A 25,887-nucleotide genomic window follows, 5' to 3' on the forward strand; every position below is an offset into this window, starting at 1 on the left:
AAGCCTAGAGTCCAGAGTGAACTGAAGTATGTAAAAAAATTCTAAAAACAACAAAAGGGACTTAAAAAGCTGGCAAGGAACAATCCTACAGAAAATGAAAGTCACAGAATAAATCAGATGTAGAAAATTGGAATGCTTATGATGTCAAGTGTGGTGTTCTCGTTTTTGATAATAACATAGTTGCAATTTCTGTCAAGAGTGGAGTATTATTTTTAGTTGTACTTTTTACTGTAGAATTTTATTTTACTTTTGTAGGAAAAAGAACAAGAAAAGGACAGGACCTCTGATGAGAAAAACAAAGGACCGTTCATCTCTTCTTATTCTTGGCTTTTAATCAAGGATCATGATTTCCCACCTGATAAGGGCAGAACAAAATGAGGATAGGAGAAAATTGAGGCCCATGGCAGCATAATACCAGATCCTTAGGCCTTCCTCATGGATTGGGGTCTCCTGGCCCAGATTGTATCCACAGGCCTGAGAACACTCACACCTGTGACTCTCCCACTCCAATCAGCCATCTTGAAGGAATGTTAGCAAATCGATAAAGCCCCAGATGCCTGGGGATTGGCAAAAAGAGAAAACGTAGAATCTCAGCAGAATTTTAGAATTTATTCTGAAATTTTTGAGAACACTCAGAAATGAAAGTGATAATCATTAGGCACCACTAAAAAATCAAGGGGGACTAAGTGGTATTCCTGTTCAATAGAGTAATTGGAATACAAGATGAAGAAAATGTGGTAGTTATGGTGTATAGGAATATCATGCAGCCAGTTTTCACAATATCTCAAGATTTCATTGTGGATTTAATAGAGAAATATGAATGGAATAACCGTAGTTAAGTGGATTTTCAAGTAGGTTTGCATAACCAAACCCAAAAAGTGCTAAAGAATAGGTCCTTGTGATCACAGAAAGTGATCTACAGACATTGACTTCTGTTTTATTCTAGATTTTCCTTTAGCAATGACTTTAACCATGATGAGTTTGATGAAAATAATAGAAATAACAGATATCTGTTGGATTCTTATGTGTCAAACACTGTTCTGTTACTCTGCATATATTAGTTTATTTAATCCTTACCACAATCCTATGCAGTTGATACTTTTATTTCCACTTTATAAATGAGTAAGCTGCAACACAGAGAGTTTAAGTAACTTCCTCAAGGTCACACATTTCTTGGCTGTCAGAGCTGAGATTCAAGCCCAGACTGTTTACTTAGTGGCATAAGTTACATAAATAATATCCTTCAAGCTTGTGAATGACCAAAGGGAAATGTAGAGCTGAAGTGGAAATTTATAGATTTGGTTTCCAAAAGAATTTCAGTAGACTGGAAAAATTGGCCATATTAACAAGACAAAATTAATTTGAAGTAAATATAGCCTCATACACTTAAGCTTCCAAAAATATCAACTGTAAAAGTAAAGATTGGGGAAATGGGACTTACTAATGGATTGAATGAAGAAGTCTTGGGGGTATCATTAATATAGGCTCATTATGACCAATGTACAGTGTGATGTGATTGTCAATAAAATGCAATATTAGGTTGCATTAATAAGAATAAAATCATGGAATGAATATATACCAACATATCGGTATTTAATATGTTGGTACATAATATGATATGATATAACATAACATAACATAACATAATATATGGTATAGATATCATATATACCAGGGTGAAAACACACAATACTATGTCACATGAGGAATGAATGCACTCTCAAAAATAAGGTTCTAAAGTTCTGACAATACAAAATGTTTGTCTATAAAATAACTTAGAGATTTGTGAAGTCCTTACCAAATCTAACATCCTGTGATTCTGTGAATGATTCTGTCCTAGAATAAAGAAAGCACACGTAGGACAAATGTGACACGTGGGGAAGAGTGGTCAGATTTATGGACTATTTGAAGGCATAGCTAGGAGCAGTGCATGGGAAATTATAGGAAGGCGGTTGACTCAGTTTTACCTAAGAATTTACTCACAACTGGTCTCATGCAGAAGCAGCTATGTTAAGAGGCACAGAACCTGTGTCATGGAATTTGTCTGAGCAGACACTGGATGGCCACTTAATGACGGTGTTGGAAAGGAGGCTCACTTGCAGGTCAGGAAGACAGGAGACCTCAGTCTCTTCTAACTCCAGATTCCAGAAGAGTGGGCAATTACTAGACCTCTCTCTGTGAAACAAGTAGTGAGGGATGGACGTGGAGTGTTGAAGCTCTCCCAGCTTGCACGTAAATTGAGACCTGGAGATGCGTTTCATGGGAGTCAGATTGAGTTATGAACCCAAATCAAACAAAAAATCTAAGTTACGCGGAAGGTATTTGTGCCTTGCTGGTGACAATTTTCTTTAGATTTTGCCTCAGTGGTAAGTCACAAATTATTTTCCAACAAAGCTATATATTTGGAAGCATTTCGTATCTTGCCTACAAGCAGGCTCTTTCCACAACCATCACAGATTCCTGGGCACAAAAAACCTAAAGGAAATATTTCAGTTCTGGGAGTATGCCTAGCAAGTCTCAGCTAGACCTAACTTGGTTCATTTCAAGCTTTTAGACAACATGTGACAAAGGCAGAATGAGAAACTTCGTGGGAAACTTAGAGGAAAGACTGAGGAAAGATTACAAAACTACCTGTCTCCCCTTTTGGAATCCTGGAGTTTCAAGGGACTCAGAGGTCCTCTATTTTCCTGAGTTATAAGTAAGTCCCCTCTCCAGCATCCCACGAAGTGGTCATCCAGCCTATGCTTGAACAAATCCTGTCCCAGGAGACACATTACTCCTAAGACAGCATCTTCCACTTAAAGACACCAGATGTTAATATTCCATGTCAACTCTACTTCAATTGGAAATTTAAAAATTTTTTAAAATAATAATAAAGACATAAGAGGTAACAGGAAGAAGGGAAGGGGAATACAAGGAGATAGCAGGTAGAGGAAAGGGTGAGCAGGAAGACGAAAAATGGTTTGGCGAAGTGTATCCCACTGTGATTCGTCCTCACTGGGAAGTGGAGAACAAAATTTAAAACAGTGAAAAAACATTGTTCTTCCCATTGATAATTTTTCTATCCCATTTGGCTTTTCTGCCAAGCCAGCTTTACATTTCTGATTTCAATTCTTGTGAATACTAAGATTTCCCAACTGGAGTGAATGCATTAAGTAGTTTTTAAACAGCTTCCTTTGTGTGCATTGAACCAAAACAATGGCGGCAACCTAGCGGAATAAGCACATGCTTGGGGATCAGTTTCAGAGATTCGAGTCCCTGCCTTGCTATTGACTGGCTCTGGGACCTTGGTCTGAACTTCTCTATGCCTAGTTCCCTTCTCGATGAAACGAAGACAGTGATACTTACCTTGCAGGAGCATTGTGAAAATTTGGTAAAATAGACATAAAGGGATAAAACCCAACACGGTGCTTGAGGAGTTTCTGTTTTGTTTGCTGTTATCTTCCCCAGCACCTAGGACAGTGCCTGGCAAAAGGAGGTGCTCACTAAGTGTTCATTCATTCACTGAATGAATGAATGAATGAATGAGCAAGCTTAGCATATGATAGCTCTTGCTAAAGGCATGGCAGTGTTATCAGACATGAGAAGTCTGTGTAAAGCAAGAGGCTGGTGGATTATTCAGAGGTTTAAAGAAGGAGAATGCTTTGTCACAGATCAATTTATTTTTTCCCATCATACAGCATAGCTTCAGGATTTTTTTAAAAAGTAAACTAAAGCTGTGAATGCTAGGTAGTCTTTGTATTCTTTTCTCAGTCCTTCCCCTGTGTTTTCCATGAGGTTATCTAGAGTGGTCTCATTCTGTCTAGTCATATATTGTTAGAACGCTTGAAATGAAAAATGAAACCAACTGAAGTCTGGCTGGCAGCCATTCAGAAATAGATTTTTTTTAAGTAGATTAATTTTCAAAGACATTTTCCCTCTTTAATACTTACTCATATTTTTAAAAGAACCACTTAGTAAAACAAACAGTGTTTTTTCAGTGTCTGGTTATCTCTTTTTCAAGACTGAGTTTGGTAAGTTACATAATATTAACTGTTGGGTGCAAAACCAGGTAAAAATAGAACCAAATGAAATCTTTAAGGTAATTTATGAGTTGCTTTCCTGGAGTGAAATGAAACTCAGCTGCATAGCTTTTATTTTATTTTTTTTTTGGAGCATATATTTAATATTAGTCAGATTAAAGTGTGTATTTTTACAAAACTAGAAGGACAAAGAATCAAGTTGCATCAAGTTGAAATGGTTAAAAAAAAAAAGGTCACATTTTCAATTCAGCATATCAAAAATAATAGAGAAAATTGGGTTTAGTTTCAGAACCCATAACCAAAAATGACAGGGGAATGGGTCAGAGAACTAGGGTGGGGTGGGGATGAGAAGGATCTCTCCCATTTGCTGAAAGGAAGGCAAAACAAGGACGTTATCTCTTTGCTGCATTACGAACAGGACAAGTATATAATTGAAACCTTACCATGTAACACCTTTCACAAACTGCTTTCTGATGTCATCTAATTGCTCACTGCCTGCTAATCTTATCTCTGTTCAGAGGCAATCTTAAAATTATACTGCATTATAATAAGCTGAACACTTTGCATCTATCCAAGATACATAGTGGACCCCCAATAAATATTATCAATTGACTTCTGTGCACTCTGGAGGCAGGCTTTCTTCCCGGCCTCACATTTGACTTACAGGTTCTGCCAGAGAGGTTTCAGTTTTTCTTTTCCTCTTAACCTGAAATGCCATTCCAATCATTGCCAGCACTTCCTTAAAGTAACATAAAAGAGCCCCTCCCCTCAGAAGCCCTGTCTAATAAACCCTCCTAAACTAAAACCTTCTTGCCCTTCTAGAAGCGCCTTCTATAAACGTGACTGTAGACATTTCAGAATGATTTAAGATTCCATTACTGGCATTCTTATTTCTCTTGGTTCTGACACACCCCCAACCAATGCCCCACAATATCCACCCCTCGAGAAGAGGCATTGAGTATCATTTCCCACAGGGACACACAGTTGCAGATGACCCTCTACATGCAGTGTCCAGCCCATGGGGAGCACCCTCAAAGGACATGTTCTCTGGCTGGATAATGACATTTTTAGCATTAGTAAAAAAATCAAACCACCCTGATTGCTTGTCTCTATCCATCTGCCAAGAATGGGTGTAAGTGGAATCGAGGCCATGAGAGATGGATCTTTTTCATCAAACAAGTGATCAAAACCTAATACATTTACACCTGAAAATCGCTTTAAGGTAGATTGGATGACTAACAGAAAGTCTTCCAAAGGGAAATAATATACGGTATTATATTTATTTGAGAGGCCTGTACAATATTTGAACTACTGTACAAAAACCAGTTTTGATTCAATCTTTAGAAAAATGATTTGGAAGAGATTAAACTACATATTGCTGAGTCCTATAGACCACCGTAAGCATTCAGTACTTTCTGAACTACCCCCAGTGTGAGTTGAGCCACAGGGCAGGCTGGAGTTCAACGCAAAGGAGAGAGGGTGAGGTGTGTGCTCCCCGGCCTTTCAAGCTGTAAACTAAAGGAGTAAGCAGGCAGGCCATGAAAGGGCTCACAAAGAGCCCACAGCATACGTATGGGTGTACCCAGCAATAAACATCCGTATCTGTGGGTAGAGTTAATAGGGGTATATAAGTGGTAGGGTTAGTGACTAAGTGTGTTTAGCATTTAATTTTTGTTTTCTCATATTCCATAGAAAGCGTACAATTTTAGCCCTTCTCTTTTGGGCAGATAGGTTTTGATGGAGAGGAACGAACTAGAGGGTTAGTCTAGTGACCTGGTTACCCTGAACACAAGGCTTTGCATGAGGAAAAAATAAAATAAGTAGAAGACATTGGGGAAGTTACCTGGTTAAAGAGATGGGACACCTGGGGTTCTGTATGGGAAGATGTGGAGGGCTTCAGTGCTCATGATTAGACCTTGACCGTGAGAATGACCAAAATACTGCAGTGTTAGAGTTACGGGGGGAGGATGATAGGGAGTGGATGGAGGGTGTGTAAAGTGACGCGGCTGGAACAGCATTTGACAATATTGGTTTTAATGGTGGCGTTTAGGGGTGCCTGAGTGGCGCAGTCGTTGAGCGTCTGCCTTTGGTTCAGGGCATGATCCCGGCGTTCTGGGATCGAGCCCCACATCAGGCTCCTCCACTGGGAGCCTGCTTCTTCCTCTCCCACTCCCCCTGCTTGTGTTCCCTCTCTCGCTGGCTGTCTCTGTCAAATAAATAAATAAAATCTTTAAAAAAAAAATTAATGGTGGCATTTAAAGTGATAACCCAGTCCTAGATGTTGAACACCAGGGAATGAATTATTAAAGGCTCATTGCAACCAAGAAAGGGAAAATAAAACGAGAGGACATTTATTCCTCTTTTTCCACATTTTTACTGAACATTTAATTGTCCAAGACACTCTGCTAGGTACTTTGGAAAAGAGAAAGGAGAAGTGGAATTTATCAGAGACAGACGAAAGGGAAGGAATTATTTTTCTAATTCATTAAATTTATTAATATCTTGTATATTTGAAGTGCTTTTTAAAAGTCTTTATTAATTTTCCCATCATAGCATATTTCAGGTGACAAATTTCTATTTTTTATTACAATTAGAAATTGAAAGAAAGTTTACTAAGATAGTAAGTATGACCTGTAGAATTTTTAGCATATAAAATGGTCAGAGTGAGTTTTTATTATCTGTGATTGCATTAGAATAAACTCAAGGGCATTAAAATCATAGTCATTCTCTCTCTTTTATCCATCTTAATACAGTTACCTGAAATCAGAATGTATGAAAGGAGATTTAGTAATTTTTAAGTTGTTCTCTAATTAGCTCTACGACTTCATTTTAACTTTGCTCTCTCTGTATTGTAACTGCTTATTGTCCTCTGAAGACAAGTACCTTAGCTATGAATTTGGTCACTTGCGCCGATCACGTCTGGTTAGCCACACGGCTGGAGACTGTGACCTGGCCTGGGTTTCCAGGCCATTCTGCGGGGAAGAGTTCTTCGTGAAAAAGCATATGAAAAACAAATGACCCTGTGGGCATAGTCAGAGCTCCGTGAGTTTATATCCCTCTTGGCAATGCTGCATTCGGGCCTTAGCCTGCCATCCATGCCTCCCTGGATTTGCCCTAGTCCTCCCATAAGATGGCACTGTCCAGGGGAGGGGAGCACGTAGCCCTATAAGGACAATTTGTGGTCAGAAGGTTGCGTCTCGAGGGCCAGCCCCATCACTGGCTAGCTGCATGACCAGCTGGATGCTAGGCTCAGTTTTCACCTGTAAAATGAGGATTATGGAAAGCAACCACACAGGCTATAGAGGAATCTAGTGAGTTGATTTCTCTATTTATATTTATTTTATAACTCCTACTGTGTGCCAAGCACTGTTTTAATCACTTTTAGGAACATGAACTCATGTCATCCTCATTACCATCCAATGAGCTCATTATTATTATTATCATCCTCACTTTACTGATGAGGAAATAGAGCCATAGAGAGGTGGGGTAGTCTGCCCAAATCCCAAAACTAGTAAGAGGCAGAATTGGGATTCCAACTTGGTAAATGATAATTATTTATTTTCTGTGTCAAGAATATAAGAATATGGGGTACCTGGGTGGCTCAGTCGTTAAGCGTCTGCCTTCGGCTCAGAGCGTGATCCCAGGGTCCTGGGATCGAGCCCCGTATAGGGCTCCCTGCTCCGTTGAGAGCCTGCTTCTTCCTCTCCCACTCCCCCTGCTTGTGTTCCCTCTCTCGCTGGCTGTCTCTCTCTCTCTGTCAAATAAATAAATAAAATCTTTAAAAAAAAAAAAAAGACTATAAGAATCCGAATAGCAGAAAATAGGCAGGCCCAAGATGCTGTGGATGTTGATAGAAGCACCTTTTTATTTTATTTTTTTATTTTTTAAAGATTTTATTTATTTATTTATTTGAGAGAGAGAGAGACAGCCAGCGAGAGAGGGAACACAAGCAGGGGGAGTGGGAGAGGAAGAAGCAGGCTCCCAGCAGAGGAGCCTGATTTGGGGCTTAATCCCAGAACGCCGGGATCACGCCCTGAGCCGAAGGCAGACGCTTAACGACTGCGCCACCCAGGCGCCCCTGATAGAAGCACCTTTTAAATTCACGCACACGCCTCTACCACTCTACCACAGGGCTGGCTGGGGGGCTCCTTGGGTGACTTTGCCTGTGGGTGGTGACTGACATGGACTCTGATGGCGGGAACCAAGACAGGCCTGACCCTAAGGAGAAATAGCACCTTTCTAAAAACATGTCGAATTCACATACTAGTTTCACATACTAGTTTTTTAAAAAATCAAACCAGCAAACAGAGTTATATACAGGACTAACTTTCCTCCAGGTAGAACAGGCATGACAGGTAAGAAAGCCTTCTCCATTCTGCCCACCATCCCCTCACCCCCTCCAGTCATTATCCCCACCCCCACCAGTGGTTATCCCCACCCCCGTAAGCCTCACATTCGTTTTTCACTGGTAAAGACTGAATGTTCACCATGAGAATTTCATTCCTCTGGGTGAGAGCCTGACCCTTCGTAAAATGTATATACCCACGGACACGGTAGTACACAATTCATTTAGTGCAGAATTAGCCAACAGATGCTTCCAGTTAGGTCTATCTACAACCAGGAACAGGTTTTGGAAGGGGGAGGGGAGAGAGCAAGCCTCAGGGTGCAGTGCCAGGAATGTTTGCTAATTGATTGATATGCCTGCACTAGTGTCACGGGAAGATTAGAAGCCTTTAGCGGATGACCATACCCAGAAACTGACCTTTGGAATGATGACTAGAGGCCCAGCCTGTACTGTCCCTTAGCCTCTGAGGCAGTCAGTGTAAAGGTTGCAGGTTCGGTCTTAATAGCTGTGCTGCCTTCCCTAAGATAGGAAGAATGAAGAACCGGGCATTCACTCATAGGGGCCTGAAGGCAAAAGCACTGGCCAGTTAACAAGCCATTTCTCAGGAGGTGAGTCCCTCTGAGCCTCAGGTGGCTGAGGCCACCAGCCTACTGCCTGTTACTCGACCACACCCAGGATCCTGCCACCTACCCCGGTTTCTGATTCCACCTGCGTCACTATTGAGATGACTTATTGGTCATGGTAAAAGCATGTCGATAAAGGTGGCCAGTTGGAAAACAGGGCTTATCTGCCTGCTGAGAAAGCCAGAAGCTCGGGCCTTGCACTGGGAGCCCTGATTTGGAACATACCAGGAAGCCTTAAAAAGTAAGGTGAGGTTGATTTTGTCGGAACAGTAATTGTGGCAGGGGGGTGGGGAGTGGAGTGGGTGGGTGTCAATGTGTTAGAGGGGCTCGTTGCTGGTGCGTTCTCTCTTGCTGGGTATTGGGGTGCTGCCTCAGTTTCCTGGTATTCCCTTCCCACCCAAGGCCAGTGCATGTGAGGCAGTCATCTTAAACTGTCTTTGCTCGGCCAGTGCCATTTCAAGGAAGTAGGAAAAACCTTTCTCTGCTACTTTGAGAAAATCATTAAATGTTTACCAAAAGAGTTCAGACTTCATGAATTAGGAATATTGAGCTTCTTGGAACAGAGGTTTTTGAAACCAGACTCGGCTCTGAAAAGAGGATGGTTCCTTTACCAGGTGTTTATTCCACGACAAATGAGCCAGCTTCCCCCGAGCTGGCTTCAAACGTGTAGCTTTTCTTTGCCAAGTTTAGTTAGGATTTCTCTTTGCCAGTCCAGAGTTATGTTGAACAACCACAATGCATGTTTTCTTTGGAGGTGAATATCAGTGTTTTCTTTATAAAGTTGCTATAAAAAGTTTTTAAAAAGCATACAGCCCCCACTGACTGCAAGCCCGCCTCGAGCCCTCTGCCATGCCTGGTCTCTGCGATGAGACTTGCAAGCAGCCCTGGTGCTGCTCTGCCCAGAACCTCGAGCCAGCTCCGTTCCAACTCTGATTTCCTGAGTCCACACTCTGATTTCCTTCTCCACCTCCTCGTCTGGCCTTCGTCTGTGTTTTTGTGTACATGTCTGTCTCCATCCCGTGATAGAAGGATTCAGGAGGTCCAAGTTGAGAGCTTAGCTCAGGCACTTACTAGCGGTGTGACTTGAGTAAGTAGCCTACTCTCTGTGCTTCCATTTCTTTTTCTATAAAATGAGGAGAGCGCATACTCCAGAGAATTATTACAAGGATTAAATGAGTTAATACACGGAAAGTGCTTAGTGCAGTGCTGGATACACAGTAAGAGTTCAGTAAGTGTTATTTTGTAACCACTGCTGGCATCCCCATAGGGCCGGGCACATTGTAGGTGTTTAGTGACTGTCTATCACGTAGTAAGAACAAGCCTTGCCCTCTGTAGGAATTGCCCATCGCTAGCTGAAGAGCTGGGGGCAAGGGGAGAGAGGGAAAGCGGGTTCTTTTTCAGCATTTGGGGAGTCTGTGTAAGGCAATTGGTGCTCAGGTGTGTGAAGGAAAATGTGCTTAGTTTTCTGTCCACACCCCTCCAGGATCAGAGATTTGCTCAAGGGGCAGTAGGGGGATGGCGGGCAAACAGGTGTAATCTGCGGGAAGAGAGCCTATCATGGCATGCTTGGAGAGGGTAGAATTTCTTCTGAACCTCATAATTCCAGTCACTTCACCTTTCCCAAGGCATCTCTGAGGATGGGCATGTTTTAAAGACTTGAGCTGACATCATTGCATCTTGAAACATAATTGAACGGCTGGTACAAGTGGGTACTTGCACCGGGCCCAGGTCACCCACATCTCTATGGAAACACATGTTTGCTCGAAAGCCCGGCGATCAGAAGCAGAGCCTTCCGGGAGCCAGCATCGGGTCACTTTTAGAAAAAGGCATTTATTTATGTTCTCAAGCCGTCAGAGACCTATGAAATGAAATAATTTCACATTAAATAGAAAAATCATGCCACAGCTGAATGCTAATAAAGCCTGCCACACGCCCACCCCATGTGCTTGCAGAGCCTGAGATGTGCCGCATTGATTTTAGTTGCCCTCTGCTCTTTTGCTTCCATTTGCATTCTGCTGCCGTGAGGAGGTGGTTTGGCGCTCTATGCAAAATGGTTAATCTTCATTCATACGCATTTGCCAGTACTAAAATGGAAAATTCAAAGCTGGGCCTGCCATAGAATGTGCTTTGAGCTCTCTGCCGGCTCTGCGTGCAGCACGCACGAGGGAGGACAGTCCCGCGGACTCGGCCTCCTACGCCAACGCCGGCCATTGAGTGCAGACGTTCTCCCGTAGAGGTCTGCAACTTGCATCAGCACATCTTGCCCTAGATGCGCTCAAGTGATATTGTAAGTGATTGGAAGCTTTTATCTGCCTCTGGAAGCAGGCCTTTTCAAATAAGTATTGACTGTTAATGACCTGTTTAAATAAAACATTCAATTTTCTTTCTTCTCCCCACAAAGAACTTCGTAGGCAGCGACATTTCTAAACCAAAGGCTAACCCTGCCTTTCAAAAGAGGCAGAGCCTGGGCTTTTAAATGTGAAATTTTTTCTGACATTTGCCCTTAAAATGCTTTTTCAGCGAAGTTGTTCTAACAGTGAGTTTAGTACATTGAAGTGTCTTTGAATAAAAATGCAACCTTGAGGGGTTTTTTTTCCCCTCCAAATTAAACAAAAAGGTCTAGGTAAGTATCTTTATATGAAATTCATATTTCAATCACCATTCTCTGTTTCATTGTTTATGTGTCCTCATTCCTAATAATTAAAGCAGCTTTCCTCTGAGGAACAAGGCACTGCACAAGAACTTTTATTAAACTGTGGGAATTAAACCACAGAAGAAAGAGCTAAAGCACTTGGAATAGAAGAGACCTCAGTAATTACAACACCAGATAAGGAACAGCAAAGGACTGAAGGAAAGGGAAGAGGGCACAAAACAGAAGAGCAGGATTAGGCAATGGGAAAGGCGAGCAACAGAAATCCTGCGTAATGCTCAATTTAGATGAAGTCCCAGTTTTATAGAAGGAACACTGTTTCCCTGCTCAGCTGGCATGCACGTACCCCCGGTTGTGCTTGGGGAACTGGACAGTTAGTCCCTGACCAGTTTAAAGATGCTCTTTACAGGGAAATAGTGTAGACAGCACCTACACCTTTTATTTTTTTAAGGTGAATTTTCAACTTTCTGCTGCCTTTGCTGTCGAATGTTCCCATCCTTCCCAGGGCCCTTCCACACTTATAGTCCTGAGAGCTGAAAAGGACCACGGAGGTTATACTCTGGAGGGTAGAGAATATGCCGCCCCAAAAGATGACTGTAGGAGTTCAGGACTTGCTGTGAAACTATGCCCTTTGACCTATTGATTTTTGTGAGCTGTAGGCACTTGAAAAACAGCAAATGCAGGGATAGGCTGTATCTGAACTCCCCTTGGGCAATTTTGTCAACCAGGCAGGACTGTTGACTCCTCTCATAGGAGAGGAGCCTAGAAGTCGACACCACACTCAGACACACTTTGTCACGAACTAGTGTACCTCTCATCTCTCCCAAAAATCATTTGCTCTCCCCTGAGAGGCCTACGCCCCTCCTCCCCTTTCCCTGTTAGGATGGTATTTAATTCTGAATTCTAAGCCACCTAGGGAGCCTCCTCACTTTTCCCTGGGTGTCTCCTGTGTATACATGAGGTACACACATTAATAAACTTCTGTTTGTTTTTCTCTTGTTAATCTGTCTTTTATTACAAAGGGGTGTCAGGTAAGAACTCAGAAGGATATAGATAAAATTATTTTTCTTCCCCTGCAATTCCAGCATCTTGTTCTGTAGCTGGAGACCTCAGGCCCTCATGCTACACAGTGACGATCTAGAGCGTTTCTTCAGATATCCATTAGGATGTGATGCCCCACATAGACAGATCTATTCAAAATTTACCTGACCTGTTTCTCATTCTCTCAGATCAGTGCTCTCTGCTAAGGACCAACTGATGGCAGTAGAGAAGGAAATAAATTAATCTCTTGTGTTATACCTTCTTCCAGAGATAAACCGAGTAAAAATGCAGAGGTCACTTAATTTATACAGGTTAGGAACTGGCACTCTGGGAGACTGTTGGACACTCTGTTTTGACTGAGGCTTTTTGCTGCTTCCGCCAAGCACATTGAGTAATTGACTACCTACCCACAAGATCAGTCCTGATTCTTCCTCTCTGAGACAGCGGTGAGAAAATGTCTCAGGAGCCACCTACGTGATCACAGCACTGTCCAGGCTGTACCAAAGTCAGATACATGGACACTTTAATTACTTTAATTTAGAAAGAAGAAGCAGTTAAACCTCAGGCCCTGGAATGTCATGGAGCCCCTGGGCAGCATTGAAGAGCCAAGGAAACACTTTGTTGGCTCAGGGCCAGATAAATGCAGCTTTCTACACTCATCTGAGGTAGGAAGCTGCAGGAAAACAGCCATCTCTTTATAACAAGTATATTCCTGTCCGTTCCTGTGTGAGTGTAGTGGTTTTGCTCTGCAGTGTGTATGCCCTGCATAGGTACAAGGCCTACGTCACCTACCTGTGCTGCTGGAGAAGCCAGTGCCTGCAGTGGGTTCCATTCTCCCTGCAATTCTTACTGCAGTTCATACACAGTGAGCCCCATGACTTGTTTATGATGGTTTTGAGGTGCCGTAAGCACAATGGCTGTGGGCTCCAGAGTCAGACTGCCGGGTTTGAATCCTGGGCCTGCTACTTACTGGGCGACCCTGGCTTAATTACTGAATTTCTGTGCCTCAGCATTCAGATGTATAAAATGGGGGTAATCATAATTCTACTTTATAGGGGGAGGGTTAACTGAAAAAAATGTTTGTTGAACATTTAACAGAGTGCCTGGCATTATACGTGCTCCGTAAATGCGTTAATTATTACTAATAATATGTTAGTGGAAAGATTATTCTTGAATGTAATCTGTGGGAAATTGGGCCCCCATTTATCTATCTAGGCCTCTGTGAGAATCTGTGTGTTGTGTGTATTGTTTGAGATCAAGGAAGAGGCCCTTTCTTAATATTCCCGGGATGGGGACTTGGGAGTAGTGGTTCTCAAAGCTTAAGAGAACCACTCAGCTGTGTGCGTCTGAATGCCGTGGGGGGCCAGCAAAATGCTGACTGCTGAACTCCTTCTAGCCCAGAGCTGAGGCTTCAGTCTGTCTAGCGAGGGGCAGAAAATTGTCATTTCCAACAAGTTCCTAGGTGCCGGTGATACTGCCCTTCTGGGAATCAAACTAAGAGCAGCTACTCCAGGACAGCACTTACCAATAAAAACACAGTGTAAGCCACATAGGCCATTTAAAATTTTCTAGTAGTCACCTTTAAAAAAGTAAAAAGAAATGGGGGAAATTAATTTTAATGTTGTATTTTATGTAACCCAATATGTCAAATATTATCATTTCAGATCTGAAAAATATTGAGACAGTTTACATTCCTTTTTCGTTGTTAAGTCTCTGAAATCTAGGATCTATTTTATAGTCCCGGCACATTCCGGTTCAGCCCAGCCACATTCAAATCTGGCTTTGCATGAAAATGACCTGGGGAGTTGCTTTTCTCAGGCCTCAATTGGCATTGGGTTCCAGACCTCTCTATTTCTGAAAGCTCCCCAGTTGATTCTGATGATCAACCAGAAAGTCAAGTTGATCCCCATCTTCTACCAACTTGCTCATTTTCCCTCTCTGCACTTTATTGTCAGGTGTCCGCCACTTACCTATCTCCTTCAGCTACATTATGATAATTTATGGAATACTCTATTAACAGCTCCAATTATGCATTATGATCTTTATGCTTTTATAAATCATGGGAGAACTTTGCGTAAATGACCTTGAAAAAATTGCTAATATCATTATTTTAAAATTTTTCTTATGTATTACGTCTGGTTCCCTGAATCCATTTCAAGAAAAGTGACATTAGGAGAAGGAAGGGAAAAATGAAGGGGGGGAAATCAGAGGGGGAGATGAATATGAGAGACTACGGACTCTGGAAAACACACTGGGGGTTTCAGAGGGAAGGGGGGGTGGTTTAGCCTGGTGATGGGTATTAAGGAGGGCACGTATTGCAAGAAGCACTGGGTGTTATACACAAACAATGAATCATGGAACACTACCTCAAAAACATAACATAACGTAACATAACATGACTAACATAACATAATTAAAAAAAAAAGAAAGAAAAGAAAAGTGATGTAGTGCCTGAGAACTAGAAAGTGAATCTAAAAGCAGAGGTAGGTTTCAGAGAAACAAAAGTGAAACTTCATTATTGTCTACACAGTAAAACAGAGTCAGAAAGCAATTTGGCATTTCAATACCTTGTTTTCACTTTTTATGATGTATATGATTGCGTAAGAATTAGAAACACATATATTTTTTAAACTCAGCGTTTGGTAGTTGATTGGCATATATATTGAATTTCGCTGACTTGTGTTAATTAGAAATGCTGAAACATATTTGCCAGAATTTATGCTATTCAGTTTTACTTTTCATAAAGAATATTTATCTTTGTTATAAACCAATAGATATTCTGACTGGCATTAATGTATATTAAGTAAGATCTTTGCATAATGAGTAGTTCTGTTTGATACAGCTTTGCATATGAAGTGACTAGCAGTAGCCATATTTCTGGATTAGTAATTTTGCGCCAGGGAAGTGTATAGATGATATATTGGTGATAAATTGTGAAATTCTTTTCTTTGAGATTGATATCTTTTCCTAATAAATTTTTGACTATGGAATATATATAGAGAGAGAACGAAGTAAGAGATTAATCTGTTATTTCATAAATAAAATTTCAGTTAACAATTTTCTTGATCTTTATTTTTCTCCAGGATATATGTAAAACTTAGATGATATCTATGTATGTTTGTAATGTTATTTTTGAAAGCTAAAGTACAATTTTTTTTTTAAAGATTTTATTTATTTATTTGACAGAGATAGAGACAGCCAGCGAGAGAGGGGACACAAGCAGGGGGAGTGGGAGAGGAAGAAGCAGGCTCATAGCAGAGGAGCCTGATGTGGGGCCCGATCCCATAACGCCGGGATCACACCCTGAGCCTAAGGCAGACGCTTAACTGCTGTGCCACCCAGGCGCCCCGCTAAAGTACAATTTTAAGGAAAATTTCAAGCAATACCTAAGATGTTGAAACATTACATAGATATCAGAATTTCTGGTTATTTTAATTTTATATTGATTGATTGATAGACATGGAACACATATTTATGGATTTGAATAATTGGGCTTCAGTAACTGGTCAGTTCTGAGAACACTCTTAAGTGATAGTAGGAATTAGAAACCAGATGCTTTGCCAGAAAGTCAGAGATCCCTGTGCTTTTCTTGTGGATTTAAAGCTCTTTTGATCAAGGTATGTTAGGATATGGGCTTCAGTCCTGTCTCATACTGATAAACTACCACGCGTGGTGATCAAGTGTGATTCGAGGGAAATAAGGAGGTCTGTTGGTCCCAAACACCTGCCACTCACGGCATTAGAGGCCTCTCAGATTAGCTAAGGAGTCTGAAACTCTAAGTTGCCCAACTCTGGGCTTATTATTTTGGAGGAGGTGACAATATGCGTCCTGGCGGAAAAGTTCTTTAACAATCTTAAGTTAAACAATTAAGGGACGCCTGGGTGGCTCAGTCGGTTAAGCATCTGCCTTCAGCTCAGGTCGTGATCCCAGGGTCCTAGGATCAAGTTCCACATCGGGCTCCTTGGACAGCAGGGAGCCTGCTTCCCCCTCTTCCTGCTGCTCCTCCCACATGTGCTCTCTCTGACAAATAAATAAAATAAAAAAATAAGTTAAACAATTAAGATTCAGATCAAATTGATCTGACTGTCCACATGATGTTCATAGCAGAAAACAGAATCCCAAAAGAATAGAGGCACAGCACAATTTCATTTTCATAGAGGAGAGGAAGTCAGCTTAGGAAGGGTAAAGAGCATATGATGGCACTGTGAGGTATGCTTTGGAATAATCCAGAGTGACTGGTGTCAAACTGAGGGTGTGGACATTTAACAAGGACCTTTGGCACACCTTTGACTACCTAGCTATTTAAGCTCTTAATTCTTTAAGGCAAACCAAATTTATGTTCTGTTTAGATTAAAATCCTTCTAGTTTCCATAACTGGAACTACAGCTGATTCCCCCATCTTTCTGTTATACGCCAGCCAGCAGAAAGCCTTGATGTGGAGAAAACATTGGAATTCACCTGGAAGGTGGAGCCTGTAGACGCAGCGCTGCACACAGGGGGGAAAGGACTAAGGGAGTAAGAGGGGCAAGGAACAGCCCCTACGATTGTCTTTGTCTTATCTTTCCATCTGAGAAACTTGTAATAGCCCCATTCCACCCTCGGAGCCAGCTTCTCCTTACACACACACACACACACACACACACACGCACACAATGTTGTAATAATCCACTGGCACCACTACCAAAGAAGAGTCTTCTTGAGTTAGACTTTGAGGTCAAAGAGAAAGGGAATTGCCAAGGAAATATATATAAATACCTATATGAAGTAAAAGAAAGGTACATATATATGTGTCTATTTTTCATCTACAAATATAGCTCACCATTCAGTGCTGCCACTGCCTCAGATCTCAGAGATTTTCTGTCCTCAGTGGAATTCTTCCCTGATTCCTCTGTGAATTATAACACTCCAGCCTTAGAAAATGCTTCACACCCAAATCCTAGACATCAAAGCAAAACAAAAACAAAATGCTTTTTCTATCAGATTTCACACATCTATAACAGCAAGATTAGATGTGTCCAAAAGATTTAGCTAATCTAGTCTAATGAAAGGAGTTGTGGCTCACAGACTATCCTAACAAATAGCACTAAATCGAGCTGTCACCCTTGATCCTTCATAGTTCCATAGGTATAACCCGTATCCGCCCCCTCCCCCATCCTCGTTTCCTCTCTCTCTGTCTCTCACACAAACACACACACACACACAACACACTGTCACACACAGAAAAATCCATGTGTGTACACAGTGTGTGTTTACATGCCAAAACTTCCATTTGAGTAAGAAAATCAACCATCAGAAAATAATCCTGTTCTCTTTTACTAGTAACTCTCAGGAGTTACTAGCAATAAATGAGAATGAAATTCAGGTATTATTTGCCAGCTAGTATGTTTTTTTTTTTTTTTTAAGATTTATTTATTTATTTGAGAGAGAGAGTGCAGGGTGGGGGGTGGGCAGAGGGAGAAGGAGAGAGAATCTCAGGCAGACTCCCCGCTGAGCTTGGAGCCAGACTCGGGACTCAATCTCATGACCCTGAGATCACAACCTGAGCCGAGACCCAAGAATGGGTTGTTTAACTGACTGTGCAACCCAGGTGCCCCCCTCCCAGCTAGTATTATTAGCTTTCTCCCATATGCCAAGTCAGAGGATATAAAATTTGCCATTTGGGACAGTTATTTAAATGGGATTAAATAGCTGTATTCAATGGCACGGACACTCTTTGCTGAGCATATGGGAATGAGCTGTCTTACTGGGGATCGAATTCTCAGTCTCTCCTGCTAGTGTGCCCAAACGCATGTGTAAGTGGCATTATCATTTAGAAGCTTATGAAAATGAAATCTTACTGTTTATAATATCTGATAATATATAATAATGTATCTATGTGAATTTTCTATTTGAGTGGTAATAGAGTTAAGATTACATATTGCCAAGCTTTCATTCTTAATCAACAAAAGATAATGGATCTGAATTTATGTTTTATTTAAGACCTAGGTTTAGAAGAAAATGGTGAGGAGAAATCAGAGAATTATTGCAGGTTATCCCTGAAATGTATCAACTCTAGATACACTCACTGTAGCATGAGTCAAAGAGAATATAAGACAGAGTTTCAGTGGTTCTTGATTGACAAAAAGCGTTAAACATGCAAATAGGGAATATATCGATATCTTGGCCTATCCTGCTGCTAATTTCCGAACCAATCTGTTTGCCCATTTAAGTCATTTATGCTCTATTTCAAAAAGAGATTGAAACTATTAAAGACTTAAGTTCTATCTTCCATAATAATGGTGAAAGATTTAGACCAGATGAGAAGAAAGAAAACACCACCACTTCTTATTAAGAATACAGATCTTCCCTGAGTGGGTCACTTCACAAAGAAGATTGGACACCAGTGATAGAAAACCTAAAGAATTTAGGGAGACAGAAAGATTATGGGCAATTTTAAGACTCCATTTGATAGAGATCATGAATTTATAGTCATCAAAATTATGGTAAAGGAATATATATGCATTGATCTGGAAGGATGTTCATATGTTGATAAGTGAAAAAAACGGTTTAAAAACTGTTATGTACAGTGTTTCTTACGTTTAAATCTGGAATAATTTCTTCTGTTTCTTCCTCGAGAGCTTTGGTATAGTAATGTATATTCAGGAAAGACTCATTAAAAGTTATATTAACTAGAGGCGAATAAAAGCTTTGGGACGGCAAGGATTGGGATGACAATGCTCTGTTAAAATAGGTACGCTTTTCCTCCTCTGTTTTTGACCACCTTTCTTTTACTTAGTAAGAAACAAAGTTTGGGTGCACACCCATCTGTCTTTGCCATTTTTCATGTCAATACAGTATGAATAAAAGATTTTACATTGTCTTCTAGAGTTATCATAACATGCCTTTAGAACCATCTAAAACAAATGCTTAGCTTGAAAGTATTTTTACATTCTAAAATGGTATTTATGATTATGGCTGAATGAAATTGTTTACTATGTTGGGAGAGAGCATGAAAGTACAGTGAGAAATCAATTTTAAAACTTTAATCTTTTTTTCCTTCTTTATAGGGCTTATTCCACTAGAAGCAAGATGGCTGAACTCAATACACATGTGAATGTCAAGGAAAAGGTATGATATAGTTATATACTGGCTGTAGAAACTCCAAACTGGATAGTCTCTAGCTAGTAAAAATTCAGTTACAATGGAAGAAGGAGAAAATGGTTTCGGGGGATACATAGTAAGTTTGACACACTAGAAAACCACTCAACAGAAAGAATTATAAGGAGCATTTGCTGAATGTGTGTTAAGCATATTATATTCATTTTCTCACTTAATCTTGACCATAACCCGTGAAGTTAATAGTGTTGTTATTCTCATTTTACAGAGGGGAGAACTGAGGCACTGAAAAGTTAAATAATTAGCCTATGTTCACATAACTAATAAGCTCCAGAGCTGGAATTTGAACCCAGGCAGAGCCATTCTACAGCTCATACTCTTAACCACCATGTTGGATTACATCTGAGGGCTAAGGGTATTATGTTACACCTCCAGAAATGGCCTCATATAGAGATGTCCACAGCATTACCTAGTGGTTGTGCTGGATAACCTGTAATGTTTCTTTCAACACGGAGAGTTCATGACTCTGAAAATTCCCCCTTCTCATTATTTGTTGGGGGCTGATTACACTTCATTTTTTTTTTTTAAAGATTTTATTTATTTATTTGACAGAGAGAGACAGCCAGCCAGCGAGAGAGGGAACACAAGCAGGGGGAGTGGGAGAGGAAGAAGCAGCCTCCTAGCGGAGGAGCCTGTTGTGGGGCTCGATCCCAGAGCACCGGGATCACGCCCTGAGCCGAAGGCAGACGCTTAACGACTGCACCATCCAGGCGCCCTTGACTACACTTCAAAGCCCTTCCAAGACTTGTTCTCCTCTGTGAAGTTCCCTCCCCTTGGGGTTTCAAAACCTCTCACTTCTTATATATACTGCCTTGCACAGATAGCTCCTAATGGTCATAAACATAAACCATAGACCATATGAGACCATGGAGATAAATTTGTCCAAGCCATTTATCTGGCACCATGCAGACTGAGGCCCACGAGAGATTTGTCTGTAGTTGTACAGCAGAGTGGGAAGGCCTCTCCACCTTCCGCAGGGCCACCTCCCACCTCCACTCAGTTGGAAACTACTTGAGGGCAGGAGTTTGTCTTTCATGTCTTTTTTTTTTTTTTTAAGATTTTTAAAATTTATTTGACAGAGATAGAGACAGCCAGCGAGAGAGGGAACACAAGCAGGGGGAGTGGGAGAGGAAGAAGCAGGCTCCTAGCAGAGGAGCTCGATGTGGGGCTCAATGCCAGAACACCAGGATCATGCCCTGAGCCGAAGGCAGCCGCTTAATGACTGCGCCACCTCGGCGCCAAGTCTTTCATGTCTTTGTATCCTCCCAGTACCTAAAGCACAGAGTGAAGGATGGGAGAAGTAACATTTGTGGAGTCCCCACTTTTTTTCTTTCATTTGTCAAAGATGTATTGGACTCCTCCTTTGTGCCAAACGCTGTTCTAGATGCTGGGATTATGGCACTGAGTGTGTAGTGAGGTTCCTGCTCGCATGGAGCTTGCTTTTTAGGGAGGGAAGTGGAGAGTCCATATTGAGACCATATAAATACAGGCAATCATTTCAGATAGTGGTACAATAAGGGTGGCTCGGGGAGGGGCTACTTTAGATGGGGTTGGTCAGGGCAGCCCTCTCAGAGGAGGTGACACTTGAGCTGAGATGAAGACAACAGGAAAGAAACACCATGCAAAGATCCAAGGGCAGAGCATTCCAGATAGAAAAGCAAAAGCTCTGGGGTGGTAATTTAATGTGTTTGGAGATCAGGTGGTCAGTGTTGCCAGGGTGTAGTGGGCAGAGGGATAGTAAGGGGAGATGAGATTAATGAGCATGGCAGGAGCCAGTGTCGGTAGAAAATTGGCTCTTCACCTGTGTTCCCGGACCTGCACAGGCTCCGTGGGTAGGATCCAGGGTTCCACGAACTTGCATGAAAAAAAAATACATTTTCATCTTCACTTGCATTGGGATGAAATTTAGCATCTCCTTCGATCATGAATACAGGCAGAGGAAAAACCCACAGTTGCAGCAGGAGTAGCTGTGACTTGCACAACTAGAAGTCACAGATACCTTCAAATGAAATTACATTTGTTACAGATCTCCTGAAATGTTGTTTGTTCATCACTGCTTCAGAATTACTGTAGTCACTGGAACTGCTGCTACATCGCATGATTTGAAGTTAATAGAGTAGCATAAAGTTTTTTTATTTCAACTTTATTTCAATATGAATGGTGGTTTCCTTTATAATCATAGGTATTGTATTTGAAACATCTAAGAAAAACCTCGTAGGCTTCACCAGACTGCCAAAGAGGGTCTGTGCCCCAAAAGGTTTAGAATCTGAGATAGAGCCATGTCAGGCTTTACTCAAAGGGCAAAAGTCGCTGCTGAAAGCTTTTAAGCAGGAGCATGACTTGTGTGATATTTTTTTAGAGCTCACCCTGGTTCCGTCAACTACTGTGGTACCTATTTTACAGATCTTCATATTAAATAACCTTCTGAGGACAGGGAGGCTTAAGGTCCAGTGACTTGGTTAAAGTCAGACTCTCAGGAAACGTGGAGGAGCAGGGATTCAAACTCAGCTGTGTCTGGTTCTAAAGCCTGGCCTCTTTCCATTGCATTTCTGCATCCCAGAGTTTTCCACCAAAGTACCCCCAGGGCACAGAAGAGCGAACCTGTGACCCCGGGTCTCTGAGAATGTGGCCAAAACCATTTTCCACAACGTACAATTTATCTGGAGTCTTAAGTGTTATCACAGAAATTGATGCACAGTTGTTCATCATTGTATTCTGTAATGTATTGCATATATCATTTTCATACAAAGTTGTTTTTACTTATTGAGCATTGAGCAAAGAAGAGCAGAAGGATGTGCCCTTTTTACATCAAGGCTTCACATTCTTTCTGACTCCTGGTCACATTCTTAGGTGAGACTGTTTCCGGTTTGAGCAGTTGAGTCTGGCACCACAGTGCTGGCCAAAGATCGGCCCCTTTCCAAGTGTCTGTTGATGGATGGATTGGACAGCTCCTAAAGTTGGGTTATGGGAAGGAAAAGCACTTAAAGAATCAGAGCCATAGTAATTGATTCTTTGCAGAGCATGGCTAGTTGGACAGACCAATATGGTAGGCTCAGAAAGAGTGTCTTATTCAAAACAGAGGTGGCATCCAGCCAGTAAGGGGAAGGAGGCTGATCTGTCAGCGCCCAGACCACGGAGGTTCAGTGTGAATGCTCCCCATTGGCTTAGGCGCCATATTCATCCACTGTCATGATCGCTGTCACACGTGCACATGAATATTAACAGTAGATGGTGTTTTTGCCATTGCACTTCAATAACTTATCAAAGTGCTGGCATTATTCTGAACGAGGGTGATGCTTAAGTTGTAAATATTATCAATCTGCTTGACAATGAAAGTAGAGCTCCTCTAACTCAATTAGTATATTCCATCTTCCTATATCAAAAGGTTAATAGATTTCTCAACTCAATAAAGTAAATCATAATAAACAACTGAAAATTCAGATCATTTATAATTTTACATTGATTTATTTTAGTACATTTATTTCCTTTCGTTATTAGCTTTTATGGCCTTTTTATGATTAGTTTGTTTCTCAATCTGTCACATGAGCAATGACATTTTAGTTCTGAAAATTAAGAATAATCACAACTGTTATGTTTTAAATTATCAATTACAAGCTTTTAGAGACCTGAGAACAGATCTGTGCAGAATTCTTGTAAATACCTAGCCGAGCACTGTGGGAAATTAATACTTAACAAAGCCTTGTGATGAAGTGAGTTCATCAGTTACCTCTAGTGGATCCACTGTTGGATGAATCGAAAAGGAGTGGGTGCTTTAGTGAGGAAATCATTTCTGTCCTCGGGCAGCTTTTAGTCCAAAGGAGAAACTAACAACTTAAGGTTTAATATCCAAGACAACTGAAATTTACAATTAACACTCTGTGGCTGTTTTATTTTAAAATATCTTTATATTAGTGGGTTATAACTATAAGGATTTAAACTGGAAGTATCGTTGGACTCAAAATTCAGTCTCCTTAGTGTGACATACGTCCTCTGAGATCTGACCCTGTCTTCCTTTACGTCTTATTTATTGCCACTTCCCCCACAGGCCCCCTTCAATGTCACCATCCTGACCTTGAATGTTCTTGCCTCTGCAAGGGAAACGCCCTTTCCTCTATACGGGAGGTGTCCTCCTCAGGAACCTGGTCCACATTCACCTCCCTTTCAGGAGCTCTTTCAGAGGAATACCTCCCTTGTCTTTCCTCCTGCCTCACCTGAATTCTCTTGCCCTCCTGTTCTCCTTTGAGCGTCTGCTTTCTGCACCAGAACCATTATTAAGATTGTGATTGTCTTCTCCCCATGCTCCCCATTGGACCTCTCTTATCTTCATGTTCTTGGCTTTGACACATAGTTGACCCCCAAATACAATTGGATAAATGAGTGGATAATGAATGAATGAACATGCCTACTTGAATAGTTAAGTTCTTTAGAGACTACATTTCCCATTCACAATATTTTGCAAAATCTCAAGCCTTCTTGAAAACCGAAATATAGGTTAATGGAATTGTCATGTTAGTACTCTTTGCTATTAAATAGAGCGAGTTTTAAATTGCTTCTTAAAGCAGAAAGTAGGGTTACATAGGTTGACTACTTTGTAGTTCTGCAAAAAAAGCAGCATCTTTATAAGATGGTTATCAAATACAGGTGGCCTTAGGAAGGTTTCACCATAACAAATGAGGTCCTGTGGTGAGTAAAACTAATCATATCCAGATGTACCAAAAAAAAAAAAGGGGGGGGGGAAATCCCCACATCTCACTTTGTTTAGGAAAGATATCAGAATAAAATCTTTACACTAATCAGGGACCTTATATTTTGGACATACTCACTTCCTACAAATCTTTTCTAAATGACATATTTTTTAAGAAGTTCAGTACTAGAAGAGCACCTGGGTGGCTCAGTCAGTTAAGCGGCTGCCTTCAGCTCAGGTCATGATCTCAGGGTCCTGGGATGGAGCCTGGAGTCTTAGGGCTCCCTGCTCAGTGGGGAGCCTGCTTCTCCCTCTCCCTCTGCCCCTCCTCCTGCTTGCGTGATCTCTTTTCTCTCTCAAAGAAAGAAATAAAATCTGAAAAAATAATAATAAAAGAAGTTCAGTACTAGAAACTCATGGATGAATTAAGGATAGGGTCTCAGTAGTGACTATTATATTATTTCTCACGTAAAACACTAGATTGTCAAGCTAATTTATAAAATTTTATATGTCATTCCCAACTAAGAAAATTATTAGAACTGGCACAGACAAAATAAAATTTTTAGTCAGATATTTTCATGCATTATTTTAAATCAGTTTAAATAGAATGCCATTGAGCAATACAATTTGGTGATGGAAAGCAGAGGGGATCCTTGCTTATAAAATGGGGTTACAAAATAATATTTGCTGACTGTCCAGTTATGGACTGATAACTAATTCCAGCAAAGAGTGATCCCTAAGCAACCCGAAGGAACCGTGTATGCTTGGGAAGTCATCTCCAGTGAGGGAAGGTCATGGAATTTGGAGACAGAGACAGAGATTATCGGCCCCCCAGTTACTAACTAAGCAGTCTGGAACAAGTCACCTAAGTTTTCCGGGCCTCAGTTTCCTGATCTGTAGATTGGACATGGTAATAATACCACCTAACAGAGTCAGCAAATACAATAATAAATTGAGCTTTATGAGCTCTCAGTCATGTAAACTCTAAAAGAGCTGAGGGAGCTCATCTGTTTATTTTGCAACTTAAAAAAATGGAAAAGGAGTTCTAGTTAACATTTTTGTTTGGAACTCAAAATACAAATTTACATGGAACCGAGATTAGAAAAAAATAAAATAAACAAAAAGCCCAAATGAAAAAAAGAACATAAAACTGGACTTGACTTTTTCAAACAAGAATTTTATAGCTGTTGCTGAGCCTCACAAAAAATAAGTAAGGCTGGCTAACAGAAGGGTATGGAAATGGGGACTAGCTTATTCTAGAATATCCTTGCTGAACCGTACCACTTATTGTGAATAGCTTTTAGAGCTGCTAAAGTTCTAGAGGTAAATTGGGTTGTAAACAATAATCATAGTCATTAAAATGAAGA

The 25,887-nt window shown here is 41.0% G+C and overlaps 1 protein-coding gene across 7 annotated transcripts in view; it reads left to right on the plus strand.

The window, feature by feature from the left end:
- SPATS2L (spermatogenesis associated serine rich 2 like) overlaps window positions 1-25,887 on the plus strand; it is a 160,471-nt gene that overhangs the window by 59,392 nt on the left and 75,192 nt on the right. For 4 of the 7 annotated variants that reach the window (XM_045806418.2, XM_045806417.2, XM_045806423.2 and 1 more), the window contains exon 3: window positions 19,728-19,788. In XM_045806418.2, the coding sequence (XP_045662374.1) occupies window positions 19,750-19,788 (39 nt within the window). In that variant the 5' untranslated portion in view covers window positions 19,728-19,749. Of the gene's footprint in view, window positions 1-8,817; window positions 8,976-8,998; window positions 9,237-19,727; window positions 19,789-25,887 lie in introns of those variants that run through there. The other 3 variants (XM_045806420.2, XM_045806419.2, XM_087862456.1) reach the window with 3 other exon arrangements.

Source organism: Ursus americanus, chromosome 1 (assembly GCF_024610735.1).
Source record: "Ursus americanus isolate L20-20 chromosome 1, mUrsAme1.1.p, whole genome shotgun sequence".
Lineage (NCBI taxonomy): Eukaryota > Metazoa > Chordata > Mammalia > Carnivora > Ursidae > Ursus > Ursus americanus.